At 41.0% G+C, this 15,238-nt stretch overlaps 1 protein-coding gene across 1 annotated transcript in view; it reads right to left on the bottom strand.

Moving 5' to 3' along the window:
* Nucleotides 1–15,238, bottom strand: part of DNAH3 (dynein axonemal heavy chain 3) — a 171,731-nt gene that overhangs the window by 20,257 nt on the left and 136,236 nt on the right. Inside the window, exons 45-51 of the mRNA XM_036766518.1 lie at nt 11,541–11,664; nt 11,288–11,444; nt 10,408–10,551; nt 5,093–5,759; nt 4,366–4,531; nt 3,961–4,177; nt 3,149–3,331 (exon numbers count right to left, since the gene is read on the bottom strand). Of these exons, the coding sequence (XP_036622413.1) occupies nt 3,149–3,331; nt 3,961–4,177; nt 4,366–4,531; nt 5,093–5,759; nt 10,408–10,551; nt 11,288–11,444; nt 11,541–11,664 (1,658 nt within the window). The remainder of the gene's footprint in view (nt 1–3,148; nt 3,332–3,960; nt 4,178–4,365; nt 4,532–5,092; nt 5,760–10,407; nt 10,552–11,287; nt 11,445–11,540; nt 11,665–15,238) is intronic.

The following is a 15,238-nucleotide window of genomic DNA, read 5'->3' as shown; positions in this document are numbered from 1 at the left end:
AGAATAAAAATGAGGAGGAAAAACAGTTCACCAAAACTAACCAACATATTGGAAAAAGTCTGACACTATATGCTGTGTTTCACACCCAGAGATCCTTACCTCTGCAAAGAGTGTGAGCAGAGAAAAATGTTGGGCTTACTTCCTACAAGATTTTAAAAGGACCCTCTCTTTGAGCCAAAGATGCAAAAAAGCAGTGAGGGTAAGCCCAAAAGGTCCAATGTTTCTTTCAAAATGGTTGACCCCTAGAAGCAATGCTGGTCCCACTTCAGATCATGATTATGGGTGGACTGTTAATAATAACTGACATTTACATAGTACTTTACATTTTGCACTGTGCTCTTTACATAGACTATCTCATTATAGAATCACAACAACCCTGGGATGTATGATCTATAGGTGAAAAAGTAAGTGACACACCCAGAGTCATACAGCTAGCATCAGAGGTGGATTTGAATCCAGTTCTTAGCTGACTTCAAAGTCCAGCATTCTTCACTAAACATGGCTGCCTCCTAATTGGCTTCCTGATTGTCACTCCCAAAATCTTGCTTATATCGGCAGTTCTGGATTTCACCCTTTGTACTCAAAACTAAAGGCCTAGGTTGAACGCACAGGGATGTAGAGAGGCCTGGGCATTTTCCCTGCATACCTTGTGCCAAGGTTCGAGTCCACTAGGACAGCTACCTCCCCCCTTTAATTGGTATGGCCTTTTTCTTTACAGTCACCACAAATACCCTAACTTAGTGAAGGGATATTAATCTTGAACAAAGTCCTTCTGATAGCAAGCTGTGTCCCCCAACGCTCTGTCCTAGCCCCTCTTTTAGACTCCTTCCACACTTTCTGCCTTGGTGCTTTTTGTCTAGGCCCAGTTATCATCTCGATGTAGTTGACTTCCAAAGCAATCTATCTTGCCTGAATATCTCACCATGAACTACCTGCTGGAAATCTCTAGTTGTCCTTCCTACCAGCAATTTAATTACAACATATTTAAAGACAGAAATAATCTTCTTTCCTAAACTCCTCTAGGTCTAGGCAGCTAAGTGGGATGATAGAGAGCTAGGCCTGAAGTTGGTAAGACCTGAGTTCAAATTGGATCTTAGATACTCTCTAGCTTTCTGACCCTGGGCAAATCACTTCACCTCTGTCTGCCTCAGTTTCCTCAACTGTAAAATGGAGATAGTAACAGGACCTACAACTTTGCCGTGTTGTTGTGAACATCAGACAAAGGAATCTTTGTGAAGGGCTCAGCACAGGGCCTGGCGCATAGTAGATGCTGTTGAATACCACAGAGGATTGAGATGGCCACCATCCTCCCAGTCACTCAGATTCATGTTTAGAGTCATCCCTGACACTTCTCTCTCCCACACCCCCATATCCAATCAATTGTTCAATCTTATTATTGGCTCAACAACAACCACAACAAACAAGGCCACTCTTCTCTAAGTCCCCATGACCACACCCAATCCAAATTCTTTTCATCTCCTACAGAGACTATAGTAGTAGCTTCCTAACTGCTTTCTTTACTTCTGGTCTCTTCCTTCTCTAATCCACCCTCCACAAAGTTGCAGAAATCATCCATCTTCCTAAAACAAGGATCTAACCATTTGTTTCACCTTTCCTATTGAAAGACCTTCCACATTCCTTTCAAGATAAAATGCAAACTTCAGCCTTACACTTGCTCTCTTCTACAACCCACCTGTAGCCTATGTTTCTCAGAATTATTTCCTATTGATGCCTCACTTATGAAATTAAATGCCTATCACATTTTGCCTTTGTATGACCTCCACCTTAAGGATGTCAATCAATTCTTCTTTCACTACAATGAAAGGAACATTGAACTGAATATTAGGAAACCTCAATTCTAGTCTAGATTTTTTCCCCCTTTAATTAGCTGGGTGACTCTAGGCTAATCCGTTCTATTTTTGAGCCTGTTTCTTCATCTAAAGAAGGATAGCTACTTGACCTGTGATTTCATTGCTATAGGGAATTCCCAGATGAGGAAATTCCCTATAGCCTTAGTCTTAGTCTTAGAGAGTTGCCTAGAACAGAGGTATCAGACTTGGTTGTCCATAGGCCTGTGTGAGGCCCACAGCATCCTTAACGCTGCCTGTACCAGATTAAAATCTAATTGGGAAATATTTAACAAAGTAAATAAAAATACAATAAAACACAGATAATGTTAATATGTGTTTTTTCTAAGTCAATATGTGATCCTTATGTATGGTATACTGCCCCCCATTTCTAGTTGAGTTTGACACCACTGCCTAAGACACTGAGGGGTTAAGCGACTTGGCCAGGGTGACATAGCCAGTATGTGTCAGAGGAGGAACTTGACCCTGGGTCTTCCTGGCTCTGAGGCTCTCCATCCATTACAACACACTGCCTCAAGGGATTGTTACAAAAATCAGAGGATAGCCTGTATTTTAAAATGTTTCAAAAATATGTAAGGCATCATAAAACTCAAAATATTATCATAACTAGTATTTGCCTTCTGTTATTTGAGAAGTATAAAGGAGATGATCAGGGCTGATCATAGACTGATTACACAGCAAGAGAGGGGGATTCCCATGGGTGTGCTGGTAAATGTTTAACAGCTGGCTCTCTGAAGGAAATGTACGTACTATACACTTTTAAACTTTCTCTGCATTATTAACATTTTCTCCATCACTCTCTAAGTATAGACAACCAACAAAATCATAAATCAAGCCCTGATTTGTAGGATTTGTTGATTCTTGAGATGTAAATGCTGACACTGAAAATGTTACAGATCAAGCTGGCTGTAGCACACCCTTTTTCTATAGGTTTCTCTAGTCAACCAATGGGATCCATTGCAGACAAATATATACACATACACAAGATGAAGACTCTCTTCTCTAGAGGAAGGTAACATAGCGTGTCAGGTGGATCCCTTTGAGCATATTTATGGGAGAACATGGACAAGAGTTCCATAGGTATGGAATGGTCCTGATCTGTACCAGAGGGAGAGAATACCTATGTGAAGGAGATCAATCATAGACTCAACCAAATATAAGGATGTGACTGAGAGAAATCCAACCCCTAAGATAGCCTGTTGCCTACCTACTTCTTGTGTCATGACAGAGACTTCCATGAGAGCCTTGGTCTTTACAATCCTGCAGTGGAAAACCTGTACCTTAATAGCTTGTGAAATGGCGGCAGCAGCATTAGCCTTTTGTTCATCTGCCTGAACCAAGAGCTTCTTAGCGTCTGCTTCCACTGTCTCTGCTTCAATTTTTACCATCATCTTCTCAGTCTCTTCAGAGGTCTTGATCAGCTCGGGCTGAAGGGCAGTTAGTTCCACTTGCATTACAGCCACCTAACAGAGAAACAGAGTAAGGGAAAGCAGCAGACCATTCCTTGACAGAGTGTGTATTTCAGAACTGGAGTCTTGTTCAACAGGCAGCTGTAGAGATGAATACGACTCAAAAACATGGTTTAAAAGGACACTTCACCTACCACTTGAACAAAAAAAAGGGAGAACAGCTATCAATTTCAACAAGGCTTTAATTATAAATAGATGTATTGGTCAGGTTTGTCTTTCTGATCAAAGATGCCTAGAGCTGGGGCAATAGATGGGACATATGTGAAGTCTACTCCTATCCTTATTTTTAGATTAGCTATATATGGCTACAACCTATTTTCAACAATTCTGAAAAGCCATTGATTGGTTTGGAGTTTTACCTCCTGATTTCAGGGCTAGAGCTCTATCCACCGTACCACCTAGCTGCCCCTGTACTCAGCATTTTTTTAAGCAAATATTATCTCATGTGATTAGGTAAGGACCAAATAGTAAATACTATATACTCTAAGTCATGAGAAAGTTATTGTTGCTTGCATTTTTTGTTTGTTTTTACTGATTATAAGCCAGCTGTTTACATTTGAAGCCCAGACACATACTATAAGATACTGAAAGCATATCTTTATTTCTTTTCAGTGGCAACTCACCTGTGATGATGCAAAGTCAAGTTTTTGAAGCCCCACCAGGTAACGGTTCCTCATCATATCCACCTCGTGTCTTTTGCTATTTAGTAGTGTTTTGAAGGTCAGAATTAATTCAAGATAAGATGTTGGAGTAACATAGTTGTATCTTCGTAGTGTACCAAAAAACTCCACTGAGAGATGTCTCACACTTTCCTGGAAATACTTGCACATGGACACAACCCTACAGAGAATAAATGGCAGTCATGCTGTGTCTATCTTTCTCCAAGTCAATTATGATAATACTAGCCTTTAGAATATGTAACTTTATTTGACTCTACTGGCTTTGGCTAACTCAAGTGAAAAAGACATCTATTGAGGGAAACATTAGCCATACTCCCAATCCTCCATAGATAACCATCCAATACATACTGTATTCGAACTTCATCATCGAGCTCCACATCTTCTAAAAACTTGTTGGCCACCATTTCTAACGCATCTGTTGGCCAAGTCTGGAACCAGTCAATGGTACAGCAGTTGATCAAAGAAGGGAACATTCGTAGGCGGTTCCGGAAAGCATCTCCAATAGGACTCATGGCTTTTAGGAAGAATAGGTTTTGTTAGTTCCTTTCCTTCCAGTTCCAGACAGGATGGGACTTCGTTAGGGTTAATTTAGAATTTTGAGGGCGCTCATGTGGTAATACATAGCTTTGGTACTTTTGGAAAAGTTCAACCTTTTCCAAAGGTTAACAACCTGCTCCCTTGGAAACTCTGGAGTGATAATCGGAAAGGCCCACCCAAAATTTTGGAAATTGTCCCACCTATCAGGGACTCTTGCGTTCCATTGAAATGTCAAAAGACAGAAATGCACATAGCTAAGAGACAGTGCGTGTGCATATGTGTGCGTGTGTGCGTGCGTGTGTGTGTGTGTGTGTGTGTGTATGTGTGTTTGATACAGTGGAATGAGTGTTGGCTTTGGGATCAAAGAACTGGGATGAAAATCTTGGCTCTGTATCTTACTTCTGACATGATCTTGGACATTTCCCTAACTACTCTGAGCCTCAGTTCTCTTATTTGAAAAATGAGGGGTTGACTGCTAAAATTCCTTTTGCTTTTAAATCTGTGATCCTAAGTGGGGGTTGAGTTTGTTTCTTCTTACCTAGAACAATATGTAGATTTTTTTTCACCTTCTCAATAAAGAAGGTATACATAGCAAGAGGTGTGGCATCAATTTTCCTGCCCTCAGTCCTGGCTGCCGTCTGCATCTTTTCCACAATATCAGCCTTCTCATCAGCAGGAAAGATATTGGGCACATCGCCTGTGTTCAGGAGCATATTGATGTCTTCAACATATGACTCGTCTTTGATTTGATTATCAGCAAACAAGAATACTGTGCTCTTACTGGCCACTCCAGCCTGAAGCATAATCTTCTTTAAATCATCCCGCCAGTCATTGCTGGTATAGTTCCTGGTGATCTCAATCTGGTACAACTCATATGAGTTCATGAATGTGGACAGTTTGGAGGCACTCTGCCGCCCACTTCCCCCAATGCCCACTAGCAGTAGATGGCCATTGTCCTGCTTTAGAACGCGGCAGATCCGAGAAATGTGCTCGATGGCAAATCTGAACATGACCAATGACATTGGGGCCTTGCTGATGTTATTAAATTCTTCCAGGTAATATTCCATGACTGAAGTGAGAGTTTTCAGGTCCGTAATCTCATCATATACTTTTACATCAGCTTCAGGCTTAAAAAAGTCTCCAAAGAACAGACTACGGATGTTATCATCCACAATCTTCCCAGTGGGTGATAAATGAATCAGGACCTGGAGTAAATGCAATTTAATGAGCATTTATTAAGCACCTGCTATTTTATAGACATGGGAGATACAAAGACAAAAAGTAAAAGTCTCTGTGCTTAAGGAACTTAACATTTTATTGGGTGGGGGCAGAGGAAGTAATGTGTATACAGATGAATAAATACAAAGTATATACAAATTTAAAGTAATTTAGCAGGAAGTCCCACTTCTATTTATCATTCACATACTATAGTACAAAGTACTATATCCTTTCCTAAGAATTCAAAGCATTTTAGTATCATTTATAGAGGTTTTGCTGCTGAAAAATATGCATAGTAAAGATAGAAATTTGCGTTAGTCAGATGGGGAACAGTGAGTTTGCCTCCTTTAGCCTACCTTTCTTTTCTGGCTCAAATTCATCTGAACTTAATCAAGAGAGAATATTGGGATTATTAAAGAATTTCAACCCTGGGGACTTCTGGGGGTGGAGCCAAGATGGCGGCTGGAAAGCAGGGACTAGTGTGAGCTCCCTGCCGAGTCCCCCCAAAAACCTATAAGAATGGCTCTGAAACAATTCTAGAACTGCGGAACCCACAAAACAGCAGAGGGAAGCAGGGCTCCAGCCCAGGACAGCCTGGATGGTCTCTGGGTTAGGTCTATCCCACACAGAGCTGGGAGCTGGGAGCTGGGAGCTGGGAGCGGAGCAGAGCAGAGCCGAGCCCAGCATGAGCAGCTCGAACCAACCAGACCAGGAGCCGGGCGGAGCGGGCCCTAGCGCCCTGAATCAGTGAGCTGCGGCAGTTACCAGACTTCTCAACCCTCAAACACCAAAGACAGCGGAGAAGGTTAGTGGAAAAAGCTGGAAGGAGTTCACAGTTCAGCCACCACCCCAGGGCAGCGGAGGTGGGGCAGCTACAGCTGCAGTTGCTTCCAGCCCCAGGCCCACCTGGTGGGAGGAATTAAGTGGCGGATCAGAGCAGGAGTGCACAGCCTGCTGAAGATCTAAGCCCAGTCTGGGGTGGGGGCTCTTGGGGCAGGAGGAGTGCTTGTGTGGCAGAGCTGGCGCATCCCCCCCAAACGTGGAACATAGAACTCTTTAGTTTACAAGCAGTTATACCTCGCTGAAAAACACAAGGGTCAAGTTAGTTGGTTGGAAATATGGCCAGGCAGTGAAAACACACCCAAATTCAGTCTCAGACTTTGGATTCTTTCTTTGGTGACAAAGAAGACCAAAACATACAGCCTAAAGAAGTCAACAAAGTGCAAGAGCCTACACCAAAAGCCTCCAAGAAAAACATGAACTGGTCCCAGGCCATGGAAGAGCTCAAAAAAGATTTGGAAAAGCAAGTTAGAGAAGTAGAGGAAAAATTGGGAAGAGAAATGAGAAGGATGCGAGAAACCATGAAAAACAAGTCAATGACTTGCTAAAGGAGACCCAAAAAAATACTGAAAAAATACACTGAAGAAAACAACACCTTAAAAATATACTAACTCAAATGGCAAAAGAGCTCCAAAAAGACAATGAGGAGAAGAATGCCTTGAAAGGCAGAATTAGCCAAATGGAAAAGGAGGTCCAACAGACCATTGAAGAAAATACTACCTTAAAAATTAGATTGGAGCAAGTGGAAGCTAGTGACTTTATGAGAAATCAAGATATTATAAAACAGAACCAAAGGAATGAAAAAATGGAAGACAATGTGAAATATCTCATTGGAAAAACCACTGACCTGGAAAATAGATCCAGGAGAGATAATTTAAAAATTATTGGACTACCTGAAAGCCGTGATCAAAAAAAGAGCCTAGATATCATCTTTCAAGAAATTATCAAGGAGAACTGCCCTGATATTCTAGAGCCACAGGGCAAAATAGAAATTGAAAGCATCCACCAATCATCTCCTCAAATAGATCCCAAAAAGAAATCTCCTAGGAATATTGTTGCCAAATTCCAGAGCTCCTGGATCAAGGAGAAAATACTGCAAGCAGCCAGAAAGAAACAATTTGAGTACTGTGGAAACCCAATCAGAATAACCCAAGATCTGGCAGCTTTTACATTAAGAGATCGAAGGGCTTGGAATATGATATTCCGGAGGTCAATGGAGATAGGATTAAAACCTAGAATCACCTACTCAGCAAAACTGAGTATCATGCTCCAAGGCAAAATATGGATTTTCAATAAAATAGAGGACTTTCAAGCTTTCTCAGTGAAAAGACCAGAGCTGAATAGAAAATTGACTTTCAAACATAAGAATCAGGAGAAGCATGAAAAGGTAAACAAGAAAGAGAAATCATAAGGGACTTACTAAAGTTGAACTGTTTTGTTTACATTCCTACATAGAAAGATGATGTGTATAATTCATGAGACCTCAGTATCATAGTAGCTGAAAGGAATATGCATATATATATGTGTATATATATATATATGTATATGTGTGTATATATATGTATATATATGTATATATATAAGTGAATGTGCATGTATGTATATATGTATGTGTATATATATATAGAGAGAGAGAGAGAGAGAGAAAGAGATAGAGAGAGAGAGAGAAAGAGAGAGAGAGAGGACACAGGGTGAGTTGAAGATGAAGGGAAGATATATAAAAGAAATAAAATCAAATTAAGGGATGAGAGAGGAATATATTGAGAGAGGGAGATAGGGAGAGATAGAATGGAGTGGATTATCTCGCATAAAGGTGGCAAGAGGAAGCAGTTCTGTGGGAGGAGGGGAGACGGCAGGTGAGGGGGGAATGAGTGAATCTTGCTCTTATCAAATTTGGCCTGAGGAGGGAATACCATACCTACTCAATTGGGTATCTTACCCCACAGGAAAGAAGAGGGAAGAAGATAAAAAAGGGGGGGATGATGGAGGGGAGGGCAGATGGGGGTGGAGGTAATCAAAAACAAACACTTTGGAAAGGGGACAGGGTCAAGGGAGAAAATTCAATAAAGGGGGATGGGTTGGGAAGGAGCAAAATATAGTTGGTCTCTCACAACTTGAGTATTGTGGAAGGGTTATACATAATGATACACATGTGGCCTATGTTGAATTGCTTGACTTCTTAGGGAGGGTGGGGGGGGGGAAAGCAAGAGGGGAGAGAATTTGGAACTCAAAGTTTTAAAAACAGATGTTCAAAAACAAAAAAAAAGTTTTTGCATGCAACTAGAAAATAAGATACACAGGCAATGGGGCATAGAAATTTATCTTGCCCTACAAGAAAGGAAGGGAAAAGGGGATGGGAGGGGAGTGGGGTGACAGAAGGGAGGGCTGAATGGGGAACAGGACAACCAGAATATACGGCATCTTGCAGTGGGGGGGAGGGTAGAAATGGGGAGAAAATTTGTAATTCAAACTCTTGTGAAAATCAATGCTGAAAACTAAATATGTTAAATAAATAAATTTTAAAAAAAGAAAAAAAAAGAAAACAAAAGAATTTCAACCCTAAATTAGATAACTATTTGTAGCAGAAAGTTTTGGCCTCTGCCCAGACACAGAATTCACAAAGAAATGACCTAATCTTGGTCTGATTGTATTCTGTAGTACTCTAGAACTCTGCCTGGCCTTTGTTAGTTGGGTGTGGTGGCCATGACTAAACAGCCCTTATGGAGTAAAGGGTCTAGCCACTATACCCAAGCACACTGACTCTAAGATGGTTTGACTAGCCCTGAAGAAATGAGCTCAGAGTACAGTGGCAGGGAGCACCACCACCCAGCATTGACAGCCCAGAGTAGGGAAGAGCAGACCCAATGAACCTGGCAGAGCAAAATGTCCAGTAGAAACACTGAGACCAGTGTGGAGCACTATGAGCATATCACCAAAAAAGAACTGGGGGCCTGGCAGTATTGGAGGTGTGAATTCCCCCTTCACACATATTCCCAGGTGTGGATCTCTCAAATGTGAGCCCTGTGCTTTCTCATTCTCCCCAGTGATGGCGTGTTTATTTGTGGGAGGGTGTACCTTTGCCTTATGGGAGAAATGTTTTATCACAAATCTTCTTTCTGTACTATTGCATTAAAAAGTGCCTTTTTTTAAAAAAAGCTTATTGTGTCATCTGGCTAATTAAAGAAAAGCAAACACATTTATGAGAGTTTGTGAACTATTTTTTTTTCATGTAAAGAATGGGAATGTTTAGTGGGAGAAGAGAAGGCCTGGGACTAGCCACGGTGGGGGCCATGATAGATGTCTTTAAGTCTATATGCTATCATTTTGAAAAGGTATGGACTCCGAGAGTACCTGGAACCTAGGATAGCTATTCTGGGAGCCCCATGTGTGAGAAGGGGTGCCACATGTATTACATACATACAAGGAAACTGAGGCCCAGATGGATGAGAGGATTAGCCCAAGGTCACATAGGTTAGTAAATAGTGGAGCTGGAATTTGAACCCCAGTCTTTTGATTCCAAATCCAGAGTCCTTTCCATTGTTTCACTGAGCCAGAACACCAAAATATTCTCTGAACCGAACCAATAAGTCAGCTGCAAGTCTCTAGGTGTCGCAGGACATAGATGGAGCCTTCTTTAGGGGTTTTATGAGTATTCTTAAAGAATCTGCAATTATCATCCATTTTAGGGAATTCAAAGTGTAAGAACTCTCCCACATCTAGGCTACTTAGAACAAATTGCGTGCAGCACATTGAGATTCCATGACTCCCAGTGAGACAACATGAAATTGAGTGTACCTTCTCCACAGTCTGTTTAAAGCAGTTGGCTGTTGTCTCCTTTACCATGCCAAAGAATACCTCTCTGTCCTCATGGTCAATTAAACGGTCATAGAAGACTCGATAAACTTCATGAATCCAGAGGCGAATCAGTTTTTCTCCATCCTGCAAATCCAAAAGCGAGTATCTGAATTATCTGGAGGAAGAGCCTCTTCCTCCATCGAATCCATAATCATTATGGTGTAAAAGACTCTGTAATTGGTACTAAGGCTTGATTCAAATGGAGCAGAAGATACAGTTTGTGCCTTAAGAAGCTTACTGTCTAATGAGGGAGCTAAGACAAATTTGATATCAAAAGACATGTCATTTACAAAGAAACAGTCAAACAAGGGTCAACTATATATGACAATGAAAATATAAAGTTAAGCACTGAGTAAATATGTACATGAAAACAGTGATCAAAATAGTGGGGATCAGTCTGGGAAGGCCTCCTGGAAGAGGTGAGACTTGATACTAATTGACTATTAGCTAAGCCACCTAGGTGTCATCAATTCTGGGTTATGGAAGAGGAATGATACTGAAAATGGCAGGTGTAATTCCTGGTAATTTTGCTTATCTGACATAGTATATACACAAGGCATGTTCTGCATCTCAAATAAAATTATAATTGATAGCACCCTGAGAATCCATTCATTTATTCAAAGAGGTGTACCCTCAAGACACTTGGAATCTACTAGAAAAGAGAAAACACAGAGAAAAAGAATTCTGTTGACTTGATAAAGTCAGCCACCTAATTTCCCTAAAATTGTACTCTTTGGAGAAAAGGTATGCCTCAATCCCAGATAATTAACAGTAGTATTTCGTTATTTTTAAGACGACATTTATGAAAACAAAAGCTAACCTGCAAGTGGGTATGAGGACACAGCAATACTCCTTGAATAACTCGTGAAAAATCTCGTAAATTAAAGACATAATGAGATTTGGAGGGAGTTGGCAGGAAATTCTCCACTGCAGCTTTGTAAATGGTCATTGTTGCTTGAATCATCATCTTTCCAAGCCTTAGAGAAACAGCAAAGCCAGTATGGATGTTGTGAAAAATGTGGAATACAATTTGCCCTCCACCTCATCTCTTTCAGGATCTATGGCTTTCTTACCTTAAGAACTGCACATCAAACCCTTTCCCAAAGTGCCAGTCAACAATAGAGCTGAAAATCCTGCTCAAAATTTCATCCTCAAAAGCACTGATGGAAATGATATTCAGGTGGCGGGTAAAGCGTCCTGAAAAGCAGACAGACACACTTACACACACTCACACAAACACTCACACACACACACACACACACACACACACACACACCTGCCTTCTGGACCTAATGACAGAGCCAGTTTTCCCTCCCACCAAATGGAAAGGAGGGTCTGATATTTGACTTCTTTCTAAGAATACATGTTGAAAATGGGGATTTCTCTCAAAATAGTGAGGTCTTAACTGAGGGGTCATTTCCACAATTTTTTCTCTTGGTATATGCATGAGATCGTGACTCCACAGAGCCTGAAGATTTGAAATCCTGCCTCATGCAAACTCTGAAATGCTATTTATTGTCCCTGTATTTAACAATGTGCTAACCCAAGTCTAGAAAAGGCCCTGAAAGGTTATCTGATCCATATCTTTGCTTTCAGACAACATCACACAAAACTATCATTAAGGCATAGAATATTGAATCTTGCATTTGGAAGGAACCTTACAAGTCATCTATTATTTAAAAGCCATCCATCTGCTTCCAGCTTGAAGGAGGGAAAGTTATATAGGAGATGGAGCAAGAGAAGACTTGAGCTAATAAAGAGAAGGAACCATGGAGATTTGAAGAGTTCTTGAACTGTGAAAAACACCAAAGAACAGGGAAGCTATGTGGTACAGTGGATAGAGCACCAACCTTGCAATCAGGAGGACCCAAGTTCAAATCTGACCTCAGACACATACTAGCTATGTAACCCTGGACAAGTCACTTAACCCTCCTCACCCACCCCCCAGAAAAAAAGACCAGAGATTGCTTTTGGTGTGGTGGGACAGGAATTTAAAAGGTTCTTGAAAAGAAGTTGAAAGGGGAGAAAAACTTGAAGGACATGAACTAAAGAAGAGCTAAAGAAATGCTAGAAAGTGGAGAAATCAAGTCAAAAGAGAATTTGAGGAAAAGGAACAGTAGAAAGACCTAAGAAGAGAGCAGAAGAAGTACCCTAAAAGAACAGGAAGAAGAGAAATAAAAGGGGAAAAGGCCTCAAGGAGAACAGAGAAAAATAAGGAGAAGAAAGTTGGTAAAAACAAGTTGGGAAGGCAAGGCAAGGGATTACTAAATCAAAAGAAAAGAAGGAGGGTGACCACCAACTCACTGTTGAAGTAAGAAGGAAAATGGCACCTCAGAAGCCAAAGACTTCCATGAGTAAGTTGATAATTCAATTTTATCTTATTTTCAGTTCCAAATTTTTCCTTCTCCATTGAGAAGGCAAGAGAAATAAAACCCATTACAGATGCATATAGTCCCTAAGTAGTATGCTATCCAGTGCCCCAGGAAACCTAACTAGCAAGAACAACAAAGCTCTGAGGATCTCACTTCCAGCAAATATAAATAACAGGAAGAATTTTGCAAAGATTTACATACTGGTTGCAATGTTTGTATTCATGCCATAAAGTGATCTTTTGTTATCTATTCTAAAGGTATAGGTCAATCTTCCAACTAGAAGAGAAAGCAAGGGAGCTTCAGGAACCTCCCCACCCTCCAGGTTATTAATAAGAATGAAGTCTTCCAAAACAACATGCAAAATAACGGAATAAAAGCTCTAATGTAAAAATAAAAAAGAAACATGGTTGAAGAGATAGAGGGAGAATCCTGAACCACTGTGGCAAGAGGTTGTGGAGGGGTCTGGAAGAATGTGACACAGAAAAGGAAGAAGAACCATTGAATACCATTATTCCTTCCACATTGAGGAGGTTAGGGGTTGGGTTTGAACTTTCCTTTGTATGTCATTGCAGCTTCTACAAAACTCTCCCCAAGTTTCCATTTAATTTCTTATGCCAACCCGTGATATATCAAAACCATGATGGGGAAAGTCACAATGTGGAAAGGATAACTGCATTTCGAGCTAAGCAACGTATATGAGGCTCTTTCTGAAGAGGTGGGAATGATGATAGTGATTCACAGGTGAGAGATAATCCTTCCAATATGGATGAGAGGAAGAAGAGCCAAGTGGTGGAGGTTGGCGTCTCCTAGCTGGGGTCTCAATCTGAGGACGCAGATTTGACCTCATAATTATACTTAGCAGGGTAAGATCCATGACTGGAATTTTATTATACAGACAAACCTCGTTCAGAAGGAAGAGGATAGATAGTGGGGGTTGGGGGGAGTAAAATTTAAGAAGATAAGGCAGCTAGGTGGTGCAATGACTAGACAGAACATAGGACCTGGAATCAGCCTCAGACACTAGCTGGGTGATTGTTGGCACATCAGCCTCAGTTTCCTCATCTGCCTCCCAAGGTCGTTGTGAAGATTAAGTAAGATAATATTTGTAGACTGCTTGGTAAACTCTAGAGTGCTTGCTACTATGATTGTTATTATTTTGTAGTAGGCAGACATTTGAGAAAGCAGAGAAAAAATAGGGTGCAGAGTCCTCGAGTTAAAACAAATGGAGGCAGAAACAAAATCCATACTCTTACCAGAGCATACTACACACCACCTGGGCATGAGGAGAAACTAGAGTTTGAACAGCAGTTTACAAACCTGTCACGGTATGGTACTTTGGGGGAAGAATTTTCCTCTAGCAATGCCGAATTGACCTTCTGCAACTTTGGAGAACTAGCTAGAGTCCTGAGGAGTGAAGTGACTTGAGGAGGGTCATGCGTCAGTATGTGTCAGAAGCAGGACTTGAACTATAGTGGCTAAAGAGCTGGCCTCCATGCCTGGAAGACCTGTCTCTTTTTAGCCTTAGACTTATGGTGCCTATGATCTTTGTCCTAGAAAGGACAGAACAAAAATAACCGCTAGGGAGTTTATACTTAAAATGAATACGAAAGGAGCCAAAATCACCTTGATAAACTAGAATGATGGGTTCAATTGAATACGATGAAATTTATAGGGATGTGAAGTCTTACCTAGATTGAAAAAAAACAACCTCAGAAACACAAGGCAAGACATGGTAGCTATTAAGCAATTTTTTTTTTTTAAAGATGAGGACCACAAGCTCAATATGATTCAATATTGTGACCTTGTAGCCAAAATACTGATGTGATCATCAGTAGAGGCACAGCGTAGGTGACAGTCTCACTGTACTCTGTGCTCGGTCAGACCCATGTGAGTATCATGCTCAGTGCTGAGTTACCACAGTCTAAGGAGGACATTGCGCCAGAGAGTACCCAGAGGAGGACAACCATGATGGCAAAGCTCCTTGCGATTGTGCCATATGAGGACTGATAATAAGGGCTAGAAATGTTTAGCTTGAAAAAAAAAGAATATTGAGGAAAGGGGAGGAGGAAGGGAAGGAGATCCGCTTTGAAGTCTTTGAAGAGATACAACATGGAAGAAGATCAGACATTGCCAGAAGCAATGTGAGAGAATTGCAAAGAGGCAAGTTTAGGCTTCATGGAAAGAAATAATTTACCATTTGAGCTATATAGAAAATAGAATGGGCCACTTAGAGGAGATCATGGATTCCTTATCACTGGAGGTCTTCTTGTAGAGGACCACTTGTCAAATTTGTTGTAAAGGGGATTCCTAATCAAGTATAGACAGCTTTTGGTGTTCCTTCTGAGTCTGAAGTTCTATGGAATCAGTTCCCTAGTGTCTCATAATTGTCCATTGTGAAA

The sequence above is a fragment of the Trichosurus vulpecula genome, chromosome 1 (genome assembly GCF_011100635.1).
Source record: "Trichosurus vulpecula isolate mTriVul1 chromosome 1, mTriVul1.pri, whole genome shotgun sequence".
Taxonomy (NCBI): Eukaryota; Metazoa; Chordata; class Mammalia; order Diprotodontia; family Phalangeridae; genus Trichosurus; species Trichosurus vulpecula.
The sequence above is the reverse complement of the archived record's forward strand: the minus strand, read 5'-3'. Positions and strand labels throughout refer to the sequence as shown.